Consider the following 15,055-nt stretch of genomic DNA (forward strand, 5'->3'; position numbering starts at 1 on the left):
ACCGTAACATTTAACATGACACATCAAAAAATTTATATTACAAGAGAGTAAAAAGAAACAATTCAAGCATTGTGGTCTGAGGATGCACTGCTATAGCTGTAGAAATGCTCCACTCCTCTCTGTCTGTGTAATTGTAGCTGGGTAAATGTGTTTGCTCAGCACTAACAGGGGCCTTTCCACGAGGACGAGCAGTTCTGTCACTTGGTAATAAACAGTGGCAGCATTAGCATCTTAAAGCTATCTGAAGAACAAATGGAGACGTGAGTAATGACAGTAAGGAGCTGCTGGTGTCACACAGGAAACTCCCTGTAGGCCTCTGTGCTGCATGCAGCACAGCACAGACTTTAGCAACGCTGTGTGTCATCGTGCGTGTGTGTCTGTGTGTGTTTTTGTCAGTCGGCCAACAGCCTGACACCTCTGTAGTGTAAATAACAGCAGTGTGAGATGTTAACCAGCCGTTGATAAGGGTCTCTCATGGGAGCACGTACAATCTGACTCCCCATCTCCCTCTCCCCTTCTTCCTTCTCCCTCTCTCTCTCGCTCCCCCAGCAGCCAGTAATCACCCTAGAGGGAAGTGTGGCGTACACATTCTCCCGGGAAGGCATCAATACAGTCACTGTGCAGGTGTCTGCAGGGAATACTATTCTGCAGGACAGAAAAACCATCGCTGTACACGGTGAGCCGAATTTCTCACTCAGTGTCCACTGGGAATCTGTTGCTCTGCAAACAGGCTGATAAGTTTGGTCTCCACAGTGGAATAATAATGCTGCTTCCCTTTGATGTTATACTTCTTAGATGTCATTCTTCTACTTAATGTTTTAAAAATAATCTGCCATTGTCCAGACTTAGAGGTCATTTTTAACCATATGCTAAAACTTTTCCTTTGCTAAGCTATAACAGAAATTGTATATAAATGACAGCTGTAGCATTCCTTTTGTTCAAATAGGGCCGTCTGTGGCTCCAAAACGCAATAATGATGTCGTCCAAAATGTTAACATCAAAGCTTTAAAATCTCGAGTCCAAACATGAACGTCCACATGTTCATATTCGCCTTTAAATTTCTCTTTTGTTTCCTCTAACTCAACATGATGCATAACTGATGATGAATGTCTCTGAGACAACTTCCCGTTCTTTTTCCCAGTTATTCACCATTTAAGCTTTAATTGGAAAGATGCTTTTATTGGCTCAGTAAACACTACAAATCATTACGAACTGTGTTACAATATAAGTGATACGAGCTTGGAGGAGTTTAGAGCAGAGCTGCTGCTCCTTCACACTGAAGCTACCTGAGGTTTCTAATCAGGATGCCTTCTGGCTACATCCTCTTGGAGGTTTTCACCCAATTTGGAGGAGAGGCCCAGGAGTGTCTTAGGAGAGATTGCATGGCTCATCTTACATTGGAGTGCCTCAGGACCTGCTAGGAGGAACCTGAAAATGTGGCTTAGAAACTGATGTCTAGAATAACCTTCTGAGCTGCTGCCACTGATACTGGACTTTGATTGATTGGCAGAAAATTGATGCATACATTACCTTTGAACTCCCAAGATTCATTTTTCAAAGTTACTACACATGATTCATTAACATCCGGTGCATGCTAACTGTATTTATCAATCCTTTTTCTTAACAACTACAACACAAAGCATGATGAATAGTTTATTAAGAACATCAGCAGCTAAAAAAAATGACTAAGCTGGTACAGAAGGACAGCGCTCTATCATCTATGTTCTCATACTGCAGCTTTTTCTCCCCTTGTAAGATCTGAATGGAGGCCGAACCTGAAAATAAACCCAGAATTTAGCAAAAAGAAAAAAAAGCACACGTACATGATCTGAATCTTAAAACCGAGCTTTGCATTTAATGACAGATGAAAGGCATAAGCTCCCCTCACACATTTACTTTTCTTCCTGCAGAATATTTCCGATCTCATCTGCTCGCCTTTTCATCAAACCTGGATGAGCACAACCCCGATATTGCAGAATGGAGACTGGATGTGAGCCGAGTCATTAAGAACTCTCTGATCCAGGTAAAGTTCTCTCTGGCTCTTTTGTGGCAACTGTCGCCTTCCTTTGGTAAATACTGTCAGCGCTCAGCTGGACCTCTGAGTGCTGCGTGACCTCCCCGAGGCTTGGAGACATGAATCTGACTTTTATGATGATAAATGACAAGGCAAGAGGGAGAAGAGGGGAAAAAGATAGTTCAAGAGCTGGCTGATTGCTGCTGCTCGCGGACCCTCAGAGTTCAGGGCCGTACAGTAACGAGGTTGTGTACAGAAGAATAAACGTCAGTGCGGGTCTAATGCGTGTTCTGCGCTGACCTGAAGGAGCGCTCGGAGACGAGTGCTTTGCAATCCGTCAAATGGACGACATGATTCAAACCCACACATGACATGTTAGGTACAGAGTTTGCCTCATTAACTTGCCGTTATTTCTTCCAGCATCCTCAGAGTGTCAATACGTTTTCTGAAGCAGAGGAGGAAGCAATCTGAGCTTTCCATCATATTTTCACACTTTTTGATCTTGCAAATCAAAACGGATGCTAAAAATATACAGCCTGTCTTCAGTCTTCACTGAACACGTCAGTTCGCTATTGACATCTTTTTTTTCCATGACATCCACAGCCCGGAGGCCAGAACGCATGCCGAAAAAACAACAACAACTTTCAGACAAAAACACGACGCACTGGTTAAAACCCAGCGCGTCGGGAGGAAAACCCAACAAGGGAAAGCTGGCAGCCTCAACTGGAATCAATAAGGCATCCAGAAATTCATGTTTTTTTTATTACACCAGTCCTCCCAACCCAGCTCATCAGTTTGATTTTCTTTAAGCGGCGATCTGAAAGTGAGCTCCAAGTGAAGGGCTGCCATTGGTTGAAAACCACACCTGACCTTTAAGATTTCATTCATGCTCGAGATGAAAAACTTATCTCAAAGGTGAACCCTGACATCCCTCTTTCCAAATTACATACAAGATTCTGTACGAGCCAGCCGAAAAAGAAAAAAGAAAAAGAAAAGCCTAAAATGTAAAATCTGCGGCGGGGTTATATTCTCTTAACGCCGGGCCACGCTGTTTGCATCTTTCAAGACTGTCACATGAAAAAAACTGATATTTTGACAAAAAAATACTATCTATTTAGAAAAAATAATATTTTTGCTCTATCGTATTATAATTCAATTCAATCTTATTTATACAGCGCCAAATCACAACAACAGCCGCCTCAAGGCGCTTTATATTGTAAGGTAGACCCTACAATAATACATGCAGAGAAAAACCCAACAATCATATGACCCCCTATCAGCAAGCACTTTGGCGACAGTGGGAAGGAAAAACTCCCTTTGAACAGGAAGAAACCTCTGACAGAACCAGGCTCAGGGAGGGGCGGGGCCATCTGCTGTGATTGGTTGGGGTGAGAGAAGGAAGACAGGATAAAGACAAGCAGTGGAAGAGAGACAGAGATTAATAACAAGTATGCTTAATATGTGCTTTTCAATAAAAATAACGTTCACTAGAACACGTCAATAACAATATCCTTTACTCTTGCCTTGCAATCCAGCCATCATCATGACAGCAAAAAAACACAAACTGCTTAATTTTTTAAACAAAGTATTTTCAAATATGGCATCAAAACTGTCTGTTTCCCACTGCGGTGAGTTTACTGCAGGATGGAATACAATCACGGACACGCGTCCAGTACCTTTGAATGAACACAGTAACAGTAAGGACATTTAAAGGAGACCTTATTAAATCATCTGTGATTAATTTATTTTAGCCCTGTTTTTATTTAAAAAAACTAATAAAGCAAGTTTCTATAATTAATCAATTGCAATTACTTTGATACAGGAAATTAAAATTTCACCATGTAATCGTGGAATTGTAATTTTATGCTTTAATTTTTTGTAAACTTTCTTCTGCAAAGCTGCTCATCACTCAGAAACAGCACTTTGAAAATGATATTCAAAGCCAAGTTTTGGACTGCAATGCACATTTAATCCAGCAGATGGCGGCTGACGCAGCACTGTTCAAAGCAGGACTGAAGTTAAATGCAGCTTGGACTCCAGTCGGGTTCAGGAGTAGCAGACATCCTCTAATCAAATGTACTGTGTGACACATTTAAAATTATGATTAAAAATGGCATAATCACTTTTTTAAATCAGTTTGTTTCCTCCTGTGACCCTGAATTTGATAAGTGGAAGAAAATGGATGGATGGATGGAATTTGTTACCTTGAGGGACATTTGTGTTCATGTTTTGGAATAGTTTGATGTTTTGGAAACTTAGTTTCCTTTAGTCCTCCTTCCTTTGTTGTTTTCCCATTCTGTTCTTGCTGGAGACGTAACACTGATCTTACTGATCTTCTCATGTGAGTAAGTGAGAACATTTCTAAAACCTCAGACTGCAATAAATGTTTAAGCTCGAATGATAAATGGTTGCAGCCTGAATCCAGCTAAATTCTGGTCGACGAAGGACCAAAAATATGTGGGCGAACGTTGACTGTCAGAGCTTTTTTGTACTTATTGTTAAGGTTTCATCTCTGTGAGCTGACTGCTGCAGTTCAGTCTGACCCTGTCCACTCTACTGTCCTCCTCTAGGCTACAGGCGTGAGAGAGGATCAGCTCCTGGTCACTGTCCTCCCAGGTTTACCCACAGCAGCAGAGTTTTTCCTCCTGCCTGACAAACAGATAACTGAGGGGAAACCAGAGAAGAGCTCAGCTCATTTAGATCAGGTGAGGCAACAACACCTGCTTTCTGACCTGATGCATGTCCTCCAGACTCGCTGCTTTTCCCCATCTCCACAGTGTAGGTGGATGGTTTCACCTTGTTATCCTCACTCGAACTATACCAAGTTTGAAGCATTGTTCCCCGTTTCTGCTTTATGACTCATAGGGGAATTTTTCTTCTCCTAGCAGCAGCAGCTTCTCCTGTAATTGCTCTTTCCTCCAGCAGATGTCAGTATTAACCTACTCAAGCATGTCCAGTTTTTTCTTCTCCAGAAGTCTAATTTTGGAATACGCCCGAGGAATATCTTTGCAATAGATTCATCAAAAAGCCTGACAAGTATTAACAGGTTATCGGGGGGAATGACTTTTAGACTTACTTAAGTCACATCCTGTGGGGTGCAGGGGGGAGCACTAGAGGGTGGCAGCATCTCGTAAGAGCCTAAAAGGTCACACAAGGAAAATTTTTGTGGTCCATCAGTCACTAAATCACCAGCATATCAACATGAGCTCAAATAGCCCTCAGCTTCACGTATTAGATAATGACTGATAATGTTGGCCGCGCTCTCTGTGGGAAGCACTCAACGGGCATGTGCAGAGAAGGAAGCTGGGAAGAGAATCAATTTGATTTTCCTCTTCCTTCCCCGCTCACACCTGGTTGATTGCCTGGAAAGTTCCTCTGCCCTACCAGCCGGTGATAAATCTTCATTCAAGGTTGGCATCTTTAAAGTGTAGCGCAAGCTCCGCTTATTAGAATGTATAATAGATTTACTGACCCTGGTATACAGTGGGAAAAAGTAATTAGTCAAAGCATAGTCTAAATTTAAACAGCTAAGAAGTATAAAGGCGAAGATGAAGGACTACAGAAATTACTCATATCACAATTAATTTGGCAAATGAGGCAGATAAGATAGATGAAGCCTCTACAGAGGGAAAAGGCTGCTGCAGGGAGAAAATGGAGAATTTTGTTTAGTTTTGCTCTGCAGAGTAATGCAGCAGTATATATGCTGATCCCATAAATGAGGAAAAACAGATTAATGATAGTGAAATGTCATTTATAAAGAATCTCATTTGACTGAGAATTGGAGCCCTGAGACAGAGATTCATGGAAATGAAAAGATCTGTGTGAGGAAAGTAAGATTTCCTCCCGCTCGCTATAGTTTACCTTTGGGTCATGATAATCTGCTCAATTTGTATCAGAGTCAGATGTTCTCAATGCAGAAGGTTACTCGCCTGTCTGGAAAGCAGAGATCAAGTGAGACTGCTTGGTATGCATTATGCATTACACTGGAAAGGTCCCACAGACAAAGGCTCTTACATAAACAGAAGAAAGCTCGGATGGGGTTGTCGGTGGAGGTAGCGAGGTTTCTTCGGGTCATGGGTGTTTACAAATAATTCAGCAGCCTTGCAAAAAGCATTACATTTAGAAAGTTTGGTATTCAAAGTATATTCAGTTTGGTGGTAATTTGCATGCAGTGATAGCCTACTTCAGGTCAGGTGCGCATGTAACCGCTTCCATTTGTCTTTCACAGGCAACCTAAAGTTGCATTAGTCAATATTTTTATGGTGGAAACAAATCAAACATCGATCACAAAGTGTCTCTCAAATGGACAAAACCATAGATAATTATCACCCAGCTGCTGAACTACACCACCTTTTTATTTCTGCCCCATAGATTTCACTCCATAGCACTTTTCTAGATACATCATGTGGCAAAAATCTCCAAAAATTAGCTCAGATAAACTCAGCGCAACACCTGCCCAGTATGCAACTGTTCTCATACCAGTGTATTAAACTGATAATAACTGTGTGTCACTGCTGTGTTTTTGCTAGTTTTAGTGGTTCTTATGCACAGACGACTTTTAGAGGATCGCAGGAGCCACGGTGACATCACCGACTTCACCCAATGGTTTATGAATCCTCCTGGCCATCTCTTGACTTTTTTGAGCCATGAAATTGTGTCATATTTGATCAGTGAGCTGCACCCGTGCATCATATAGACACAGATACAACAAATGCTCTAAACATACAATTACTGCACATAATCGTGCGAAATACTTCATGAGGCCTCCACACCACAAAGGTTATCCTATTCAGTGAATAAAGTTAGCCTCTTTAGTGTTCACCTGCTATATGTGTTATCTTATCCATTACGCCGTCGTGCATTTATTGCCATTTATTTTACAAAGGCTGCCAATGTCAATTCAATTTTATTTACACAGCGCCAAATCACAACAATAGTCACCTCAAGGCGCTTTATATTGTAAGGTAGACCCTACAATAATACATACACAGAGAAAAAAAACCCCACTGGCGACAGTGGGAAGGAAAAACTCCCTTTTAACAGGAAGAAACCTCTGGCAGAACCAGGCTCAGGGAGGGGCGGGGCCATCTGCTGCGACCGGTTGGGCGGAGAGAAGGAAGACAGGATATTTCTGCTTTTGAGTCGGGTATTTTGACATCAGAGTCTAGGGGACCGATTCGATTTCAGCGCCAGCCTCAAGTGGTCATTCGAGGAACTGCAGTCATGGGCTCTTCACTTTGGCTTCCTTTTTCAGCTGCGGAGGTTGCTGCTCGTGACAAATCATTTTAGGATTTTAAGTAAAACAAAACAAAAAATATATATATATATAATATATCTTGTCCTGACCCCCGTCAGTATATTAAGATAACTCGTCTTTCATAATTCACTTTGGCTGTTTTTTCCTATCATTTACAAACTCACTGAGCAGACTCTGAAAGTTTTAGAAATGCTTTCAAAGGCAAGCGAGTTTTGGACTCAATTATTCAACCTGGCATCAAAGGACTGATCGTGACTTTGACCACATTTGCTCTTAAATGTCAAAACACAGATAATAAATGACGAGTCAATAGCAAAGACGGATGAGACTGTAGTGTGATGAGCTTGACTTTAGCTTTTTTTTGACCTGTAACATTTTCCTTTTTTATTTATTAAAATTGCAACAAAGGGATCTGAAGCTCCCCTCTCTCCATCTTTGTCTCAACAGCTTTCCGAGCTTTTGCTCAGCGCACTGAATCAAAATCTCGTCCAGTTCACGTTGCGGCCCGGGGTCCAAGTCACCGTGTATGCAGCGCACTTATCAGCAGGTAACAATCCCCCCTGCATGTGTGTGCATTCACAGCTGCCCAGAACGGCCTTTGTACCTTGTGTAGCAAGCGGGACAAAACATAGAAACAGCAGTCAGTCAGGTGTATTTTATTACTTAACTAACAACCCCAACTCTGTGTCTGATTGGCTCCCACCATGTAGCTACACAGAGACATTCAGAGAGTGAACATCGTTACAAGTATGTGTGCCTCTTCCTATTGGGGATGCTGCTACTGTCCTAAAGGGGCTAATAAGATAAAGAGTAAGAGAAGTCCATACTACTGTATATTAAAATGATTCATCTTTGATTCACATAGGCTTCATGTGTGTAGACTGCTCATTGCATGATTCAGCTGGGTGGAAATACGGGTGGTGTCGTTGATGTGATATTTACGCTCTGGGGTTCCTGTCTCCCCTTTCTCTGCAGCGCCCCTAGTGGACACCAGCGAGAACCACAGTGGCTCTGCCATGCTAATGCTGCTATCAGTAGTGGTTGTGGGTTTAGCTGTATTTGTCATCTACAAATTCAAAAGGTAAAGTGTTCACGTCTATATAGTTGTCACATTGTGCGCGATAGGGAGTTGTGGAACGATCCTGACAGCTCGGTAAACAAAAGCTGTCGCGGGGCTAAGAGAAGGTTGATAGGTGCCTGTCAAATGTCTACCCCGCCGTACCCAGTGCTCCTGGGTGGAGAATTGGCTTTTCCCCTCACTCACACACACACACACACACACACACACACACACACCTGCAGAAATTCTTTTATCAGGTCAGTCTTTACAAAAGAAATGTCAGTTAGTCTTCAGCTGCTATCAATATTAAGCCCTTTGAACACTGGCAGTTGACCTTTCTCAAATGTTAAATTATGTCTCTGCGCCAAGAAGCAGTTCCAAGGGAAAATGATATAAAGAGTCATGGTGAGGCAAGCAGAGACAGAATCAAACTTCACATTTACAGACCATATAATTTCTAATGCTCCTGCCGATTCGCACGCAAACATCGCCAGATGGCTCAAAATAAATAGAACTGCAGATGCGAATGATCAAAACAGCACTGCTGCAAACTGCTGCCACTGTTTTAGTTTAGGCCGTGCTCTTTATTCCTCTGCCTCACTGTAAATCTTTCCTCAAGGAAGATCCCAGGCCTCAACGTCTATGCGCAGATGCAGAACGAAAAAGAACAAGAAATGAGTCCAGCGAATCCAACGGTGGCCACGCCCAGCTCTCAGCAGGACTTGGTGCATTCTTTGGAGATTCTGGACACAGAGTTTAACTCGCGGCCCATCGGTAAACATCAGTTTCAGTATTTATTTTCTTTTATGCCGTTGTTTATTTCACACCATGGTGTTCACGTGTTGTTTCATGACACTGTACTGTGCGTTTTGTTATGTGTTTCTCAGTGAAATGGTCCAGTCAGCAGGACAACTAAATGAAAATGAGTATGACAAACAGTGGAATTGCCTCTCAGTGGTACAATTAACACATTTTTCTCTCTTTTCATGTCCCTCTTTAATCACCTCAGAATATTGATGGGTGGCAAATGAAAGAAAAAAAACAAGTGGCTCGGGAACATCTATAACTGTTCCGCTCTACTTTACTTAAATAGCACCTTTAATTTTAAGATGCAGCTTGAAATTTATTACACTTGTCAAGAAAATGCATCGGCCCGGCCGAGTTTGGTGATATGAAGACTATAAGATGATTCATACCAATTTTTTAATTCATTATTCATTTCATGTCTCATTCATTCAGCTTTTCTTCCAGTTTGTCACCCATATGTACATCCTGAGTCAACATTTGCTTGTCTAACATGCTAACACATAACAAGCCTTTCTTTGGGGTGGGAGATGTAGTTTTTCGTTTTTGTGGATCCCTCTGAATGTTGGTGGTATATTTGAAGTTTAAAGTGTCCACATTTGACAAAATTAATAGTGAAATAGATCTGAATAAATTCATTGTTCCCAGAATTCCCGGCACTGGTGCGATGAGTTGTGTATGTCAGTTAGTGTTAGCGAGCTTCTGCTCTGTTGTTGTGTAGCTGCACGTCATCTCACTCACGCATTTAAAGCGCTTCTTGTCATTAATCATTATGTTGTAATTGTCACTTGTAGGCTCATTCATTGCTGTTTAAAAATCATATATTGTCTGACACCTCGTGATGTCTAACCGACACCTGGGCAGGTGAGATTGTCACGTAAAACGACTATAACGTGAAAGGCTTTGATTCCCCGCCTAAGGTCAATTAAACTTTGCATTTAAATGCATCTTTTGTCCCGTTTCCTTCCCCAACCGGTCGCAGCAGATGACTGGTTCTGCCAGAGCTTACTTCCTGTTAAAAGGGAGTTTTTCTTCCCCACTGATGCCAAGTGCCTGCTAAAACGGGGTCATCTAAACATTGGGGTTTTCTCTGTATTTTTAGGCTGTATTTTTTCCATCCATATCTGAAGTACCTGCACTGCTTTGGTAAAGGAGGCCTCAGGTGTTTGGTGGGGACCAATAAACAAGGGAAAGGAGCTCAAATGCAGGACTTTAATTCATGAAGTTTTCAAAATAAAACTTCAAACGAAGGCATGAGTCTCCTAGATGTCCAGACTGTTCCTAACACATATTTACAGTATTTAATGATCGATACTGTTGTTCGTGTAATCAGCTAGCACTGAATAAGCACTGACACATTTCTTTCTTTTCTCCACCAGGATGTATGAAACCTCATGTACATGTGAAATTTTCCACAGAACTCCCCACGTACATCGTCTAAACTCTGGACTGGATCACTGTTCCAGCTCTGTCATGGATATTTTTTACCATTTGGGACACAATGGTTTTGAGCTTTATACCTGTGCATGTTGGACCCCGCTGACACATACTGTGCTCTGTTCAAACCAGAAGAAACTGTGTACAGGTTTTCAATTTATTTTAACACGTCTCCGATAAATTTAATATTTAGAAAAAAAGTCCCGTTTATTTATACGAGTCGCATCCATAATGGAAGAAGGATCGGCGGCGTGAACCGAAGAGCAGAGAATGTGTAACGAGCAGCAGCGTTTTGGTTACATGTCTGAGATTGGTTTGCTGTTCTATGAAGTAACAGCAGTAGTGTATTATTTATTCATGAATATACATGAAGTATGTTATTGAAGTGAATTACACATTTATTTTGTAAATCATGAATGTCTATGTTAGAAATAATTTGTGTATTTTAATAACAAATGTCATACTAAAAAGAGATACTGTTATAAAATATGAATAGGGCACCTCAAAGCTTTTGGTCCATTGTCTCTCAGAAAGCTGATTTATGGCACAATACACATTTTCTACAAAAGTGTTAATTTTTTTTCCCAATTTTAATTTATTAACAACCGAACAACAACAGGGTGTGGATCTCTGGATTAATTTAAACCTTGCTGTTAATCTAATGCTTCTGGTACTATTTATGATACACGCCAGTTTGTAAAATGTTTTGTGCTTCAGAATATCACTTGATGGCTGAGGCGCCATCAATCTGCGGGTGACCTCCAAATATCACCGGACCTTTTAGACCTTACAAGATACAACGGATGACGACCTGGCAACGATCCCACAAAGAAAGATCATTCCTGGCCACAGTCTGGGAGGTACTACAAGATGCAGAGAACAACTTATCGCGGCTCAGATTTAAGGTGGCACTTAGGGATGCAGCTGCTTTGTGGGAGAATCTGAAGAGCATGGCAGTGAGAAAGAGACAGACAGACAGGTTGAGAGAGATTGAAGACGGCTTTTAGCGGACATGACGCATTAAGAGCGTTCTATTGGACAGAATAAGAAGAGGTTGGCTTCTTGAATACTTAATGTGGCCTGTCAAGCTCAAGGCTGGCTAAGGTTGGTTACACATTTAGGGTAATATCCCAACCTGCTCTCAAGTAGCACCCATCTTCATCCCAGCTCATTATTTCATGCTGTAGGATCAGGAGAAGTAGAGCGCAGATGCTACCAGGCTACATGGATGGTTAGCCTCAGAGGACTGTCAAGCCCTCTGGTGCTCTGTGTGTGTGAAATCTGACAGATGTAAATGCCTGATTGATGCCTTTCATATCTTCTGAGGCAACTTTTTAAGATGTTCTTTTCTCTTTTTTATTTCGGCGGGATGGAGAAATACAGCACAGAGGAAGTTGCTTCTGTTCTGTTGCATCATCTTTCCTGCAAATGTGCCAAAATTCACCGAGTTATGAGATGTAAACTGTGCAGCATCATTTGATTGACTGTAAATTGAGCGACTGGAGAAACTGATGAACAGCTAACGATTGGACGATTCCAATTTTGGTCCAAATCTCCACGCTGTTGACTGAGGCACTAATATTTTCCAAAAACAATTATATGCAGGTCGCCAATGGCTCCCCAGAGGGTGTGAGTGTTTCTTGTTCGGCCTCTGGGCAAAGATGGTCATCGCAGAGACTTTCCAAAAGTGGAATCAGCAGGAAAACACTGATTTTTCTTAGTCACAGGGAGGGTGCCATCCTATTTTTACTCGAGTGTAAGTGAACCATTATCTAGTCGGGATAATTTGCCCTCGTTGTAATGAAAAGGTCTGACTGTTCAATACTCTGGGGTTCTTTGTGTAATGAGATGTTAAGGTTACACGTGCAAACAGATATGAATCAAGGGTTTTGTCACCAACTTGTGCAAATTGTAAAAGCAGCAGGTAGTTTTGCAGCACAGCTTGTTGATGTGCTCCGATACTGGAGCAAAATTGGTTAGTGGTGTTCAAGTGCTGATAGTTCTTTAGCAGAGAAAACTTGAAAGTAATTGGCTGTAATCATCAGCTTTCTCTATAGCTGTTGAATGGAAGAGTTAGAGACAGTGCTGTAATTCAAGCACACGGGGTTATGGCCAGGTTGTTGCTATCACATGTCTGAAGATCTGAATATTCTTCCCTTCTTTGCATTGCTGGGTGCCTCAGGATTTCCACATCACACTTATTGGCACCATATCGCACTTGAAGTGCTTGAGTCCATATACTTAACAGGGAAATGATGCATGCAGACATCAGGCCATGAGTGTGTTGGTATGCAGCCAGTGTGTCCTGCCCTTAAAACTGAAAAGTGCACAGACAAACACCAGTGATATTTTCAGTTGTCATAGGTCTGTTCAAGAGGAAGTGTTCATATTTCAGAGCTGCATGCAAACATGATTTGGGAAACAAATCAGCTTACATCTTCATCTGTCTTGTGGCTCGGTGTGTTCTGTCTGCTGGTGCAGGACAAAATTTGTACTCAGCCATGAGCTCGGTTTATGGAGTTGTGCACAGTGTACGTGGGTAATTTTACAAACTGGTGATTGGGGTTTTGTTGCAATATATTAAGACATTTTAAGGGGCCTTCTTTTTTGGTTTTTGCTTATTTCAGACATGGCCAAGGTGGGGTCAACGAGGTCAGGGCATGTATAAGTAATCTTTGTTAGCTAAAAGCTCAGACTGCTCAGTTTCATACGATTTCTAATCTTGGCTCAGTGAGTGCAGATATCCCCATTATGGTCATTTCAGGTGCAAATCTATGGTTGTAAGTGCAGAAGACCCATCTCCCTGCCATTCAACTCTTTAGAATCAGAAGTTGTCTTAAAGACATGGTGCCAAATCAGCTTGTTTCAGATGGAAGGTAAACCCAGGGTCCAGTACAAACATGTTATTTAACACCAACTCATGCAAAGCTACTCTAGTAGAGTCCAAGATTAAATCTATGGAGCTGAAAATGAGCATCATCGCCCCCCTGTAAGAGTATCTTACTAGTGTTTCAATGTAAAGAATGTACTGTAGGTGTGCTGGGATTACTTACGAATTACTTAGCTCGTATTTGAGAGCATTCATATCCATCTCTCTGTCTGTCTCTGGTTTTGCATAGCTTGAGGGAGATACTGTACAGCAGCCTGGAACCACAGGCCTGTGATCAGAAACAGCAGGGCTCTAATATGAACCTTAACTCCAGGGAACAGGAAATGACTCTGACCAGACAAGATCAGCAAGGCCATCATAATAACAGCACCTCCTCCTGCCTGTGAGTTTCACAGGGAGAAAGACAGGTCGAACAGCCTGGAAGCCATGTTAACAAGGTGGCTCTCTGGCCTCCTGGTTAGGGTGAGCTGTGATGTGACAGGACCCAAGGGTGCAGAAAATCAAGTTGTAGCCTAACTCCAAGCTACTCTCTCTCCTTCTCCCCATCTCCTCCGCCCTGCAGAATTAGCAAGATTATTATTTTTGTAGAGAAATAATAATAACAATTAAAAAAAGAGTTTTACTACTGTACAGCTTTTGTATAAGAACAGACGGTAAGGTGTTCCAGTGTTTTTGTTCGACCTCAACTGTGCCGTGTGTAATTGTTTTATGCATTTACAATCATATTTATTAAATGGAAAGAAGTCTGTTAACTGTGTTCTCATTTTCTTACAATATTTGTAAAGAAATACTATGTATTTGCAAAAGTAATAATCAACCTATAAAGAAAACAAGACGAGCACGTGTTGGTTCTTTCTTCTGCACACATACCGTATACTCACCGGGTCCACGAGTCGGAGACATTTTGAATTTAATGGGTTTAAATCATTTATTCTAAATGAAATTATCAGCATGTGTGGATGCCACAAGCTTTTTAATAATTGATTGCCCAAGTTATCCCAGCATGGGATGATAGGACAATGTTCCAAAAAGTGTTGAGCTCATTACCCGACTCCAGTACGAAGCCTCCTCCATGAAGATAAAGAAGTGCTGCTTCTACTCAGTTAGGCTGGATTTGATCCAAGTGAGATTTCCAACTCCAGTGCAGCACACTTTAATATTTCCGATGTGTCTCACTGTCTCCTTACATTCAGGTTCATACTCATAACAGATTCCATCCACTTTGAAGTGTTTATATAGTTCAGTCTATAAGTACGTGGACAGTGAATTTTTTCTCTGCACCACTGCGCTGGATTTTGAATCCAATCTGCAGACTTTCAGCTTTAATTAAAGAGGTTTAACAAAAACATTGCATTCAACATTCCCCATATTCAGAGGCTCAAAAGTAATTGGAAAATTGACTGGAAAGTAGTTTCATGGCCAGGTGTGGCCTGTTGCTTCCTGTTCCTTATTCCATGACCAACTAAGAGGATAAAGACCTGCAGTTGATTCTGAGTAATGATCTTTAATTACTCATCTGCTTGCTTTTCTTCTTTACACCACTTTCAACACTGACATCATTATGATAGTCCGATAATTTTCTTCCCTGCCTTC

General features: G+C 41.6%; 1 protein-coding gene across 7 annotated transcripts in view; it reads left to right on the top strand.

The window, feature by feature from the left end:
• sorcs1 (sortilin-related VPS10 domain containing receptor 1) overlaps positions 1 to 14,300 on the top strand; it is a 194,768-nt gene extending 180,468 nt beyond the window's left edge. For 2 of the 7 annotated variants that reach the window (XM_085460487.1, XM_085460488.1), the window contains exons 21-27: positions 553 to 676; positions 1,911 to 2,023; positions 4,585 to 4,719; positions 7,719 to 7,818; positions 8,247 to 8,352; positions 8,951 to 9,105; positions 10,515 to 14,300. In XM_085460487.1, coding sequence (XP_085316613.1) covers positions 553 to 676; positions 1,911 to 2,023; positions 4,585 to 4,719; positions 7,719 to 7,818; positions 8,247 to 8,352; positions 8,951 to 9,105; positions 10,515 to 10,576 — 795 coding nt within the window. In that variant the 3' untranslated portion in view covers positions 10,577 to 14,300. Of the gene's footprint in view, positions 1 to 549; positions 677 to 1,910; positions 2,024 to 4,584; positions 4,720 to 7,718; positions 7,819 to 7,981; positions 8,082 to 8,246; positions 8,353 to 8,950; positions 9,106 to 9,218; positions 9,289 to 10,514 lie in introns of those variants that run through there. The other 5 variants (XM_085460494.1, XM_085460495.1, XM_085460489.1 and 2 more) reach the window with 4 other exon arrangements.
• The last annotated feature ends 755 nt before the right edge of the window (positions 14,301 to 15,055 follow it).

Source organism: Copadichromis virginalis, linkage group LG6 (assembly GCF_057382275.1).
Source record: "Copadichromis virginalis isolate Kocher_CV1m ecotype Utaka linkage group LG6, C_Virginalis_male_GT1.1, whole genome shotgun sequence".
NCBI lineage: Eukaryota > Metazoa > Chordata > Actinopteri > Cichliformes > Cichlidae > Copadichromis > Copadichromis virginalis.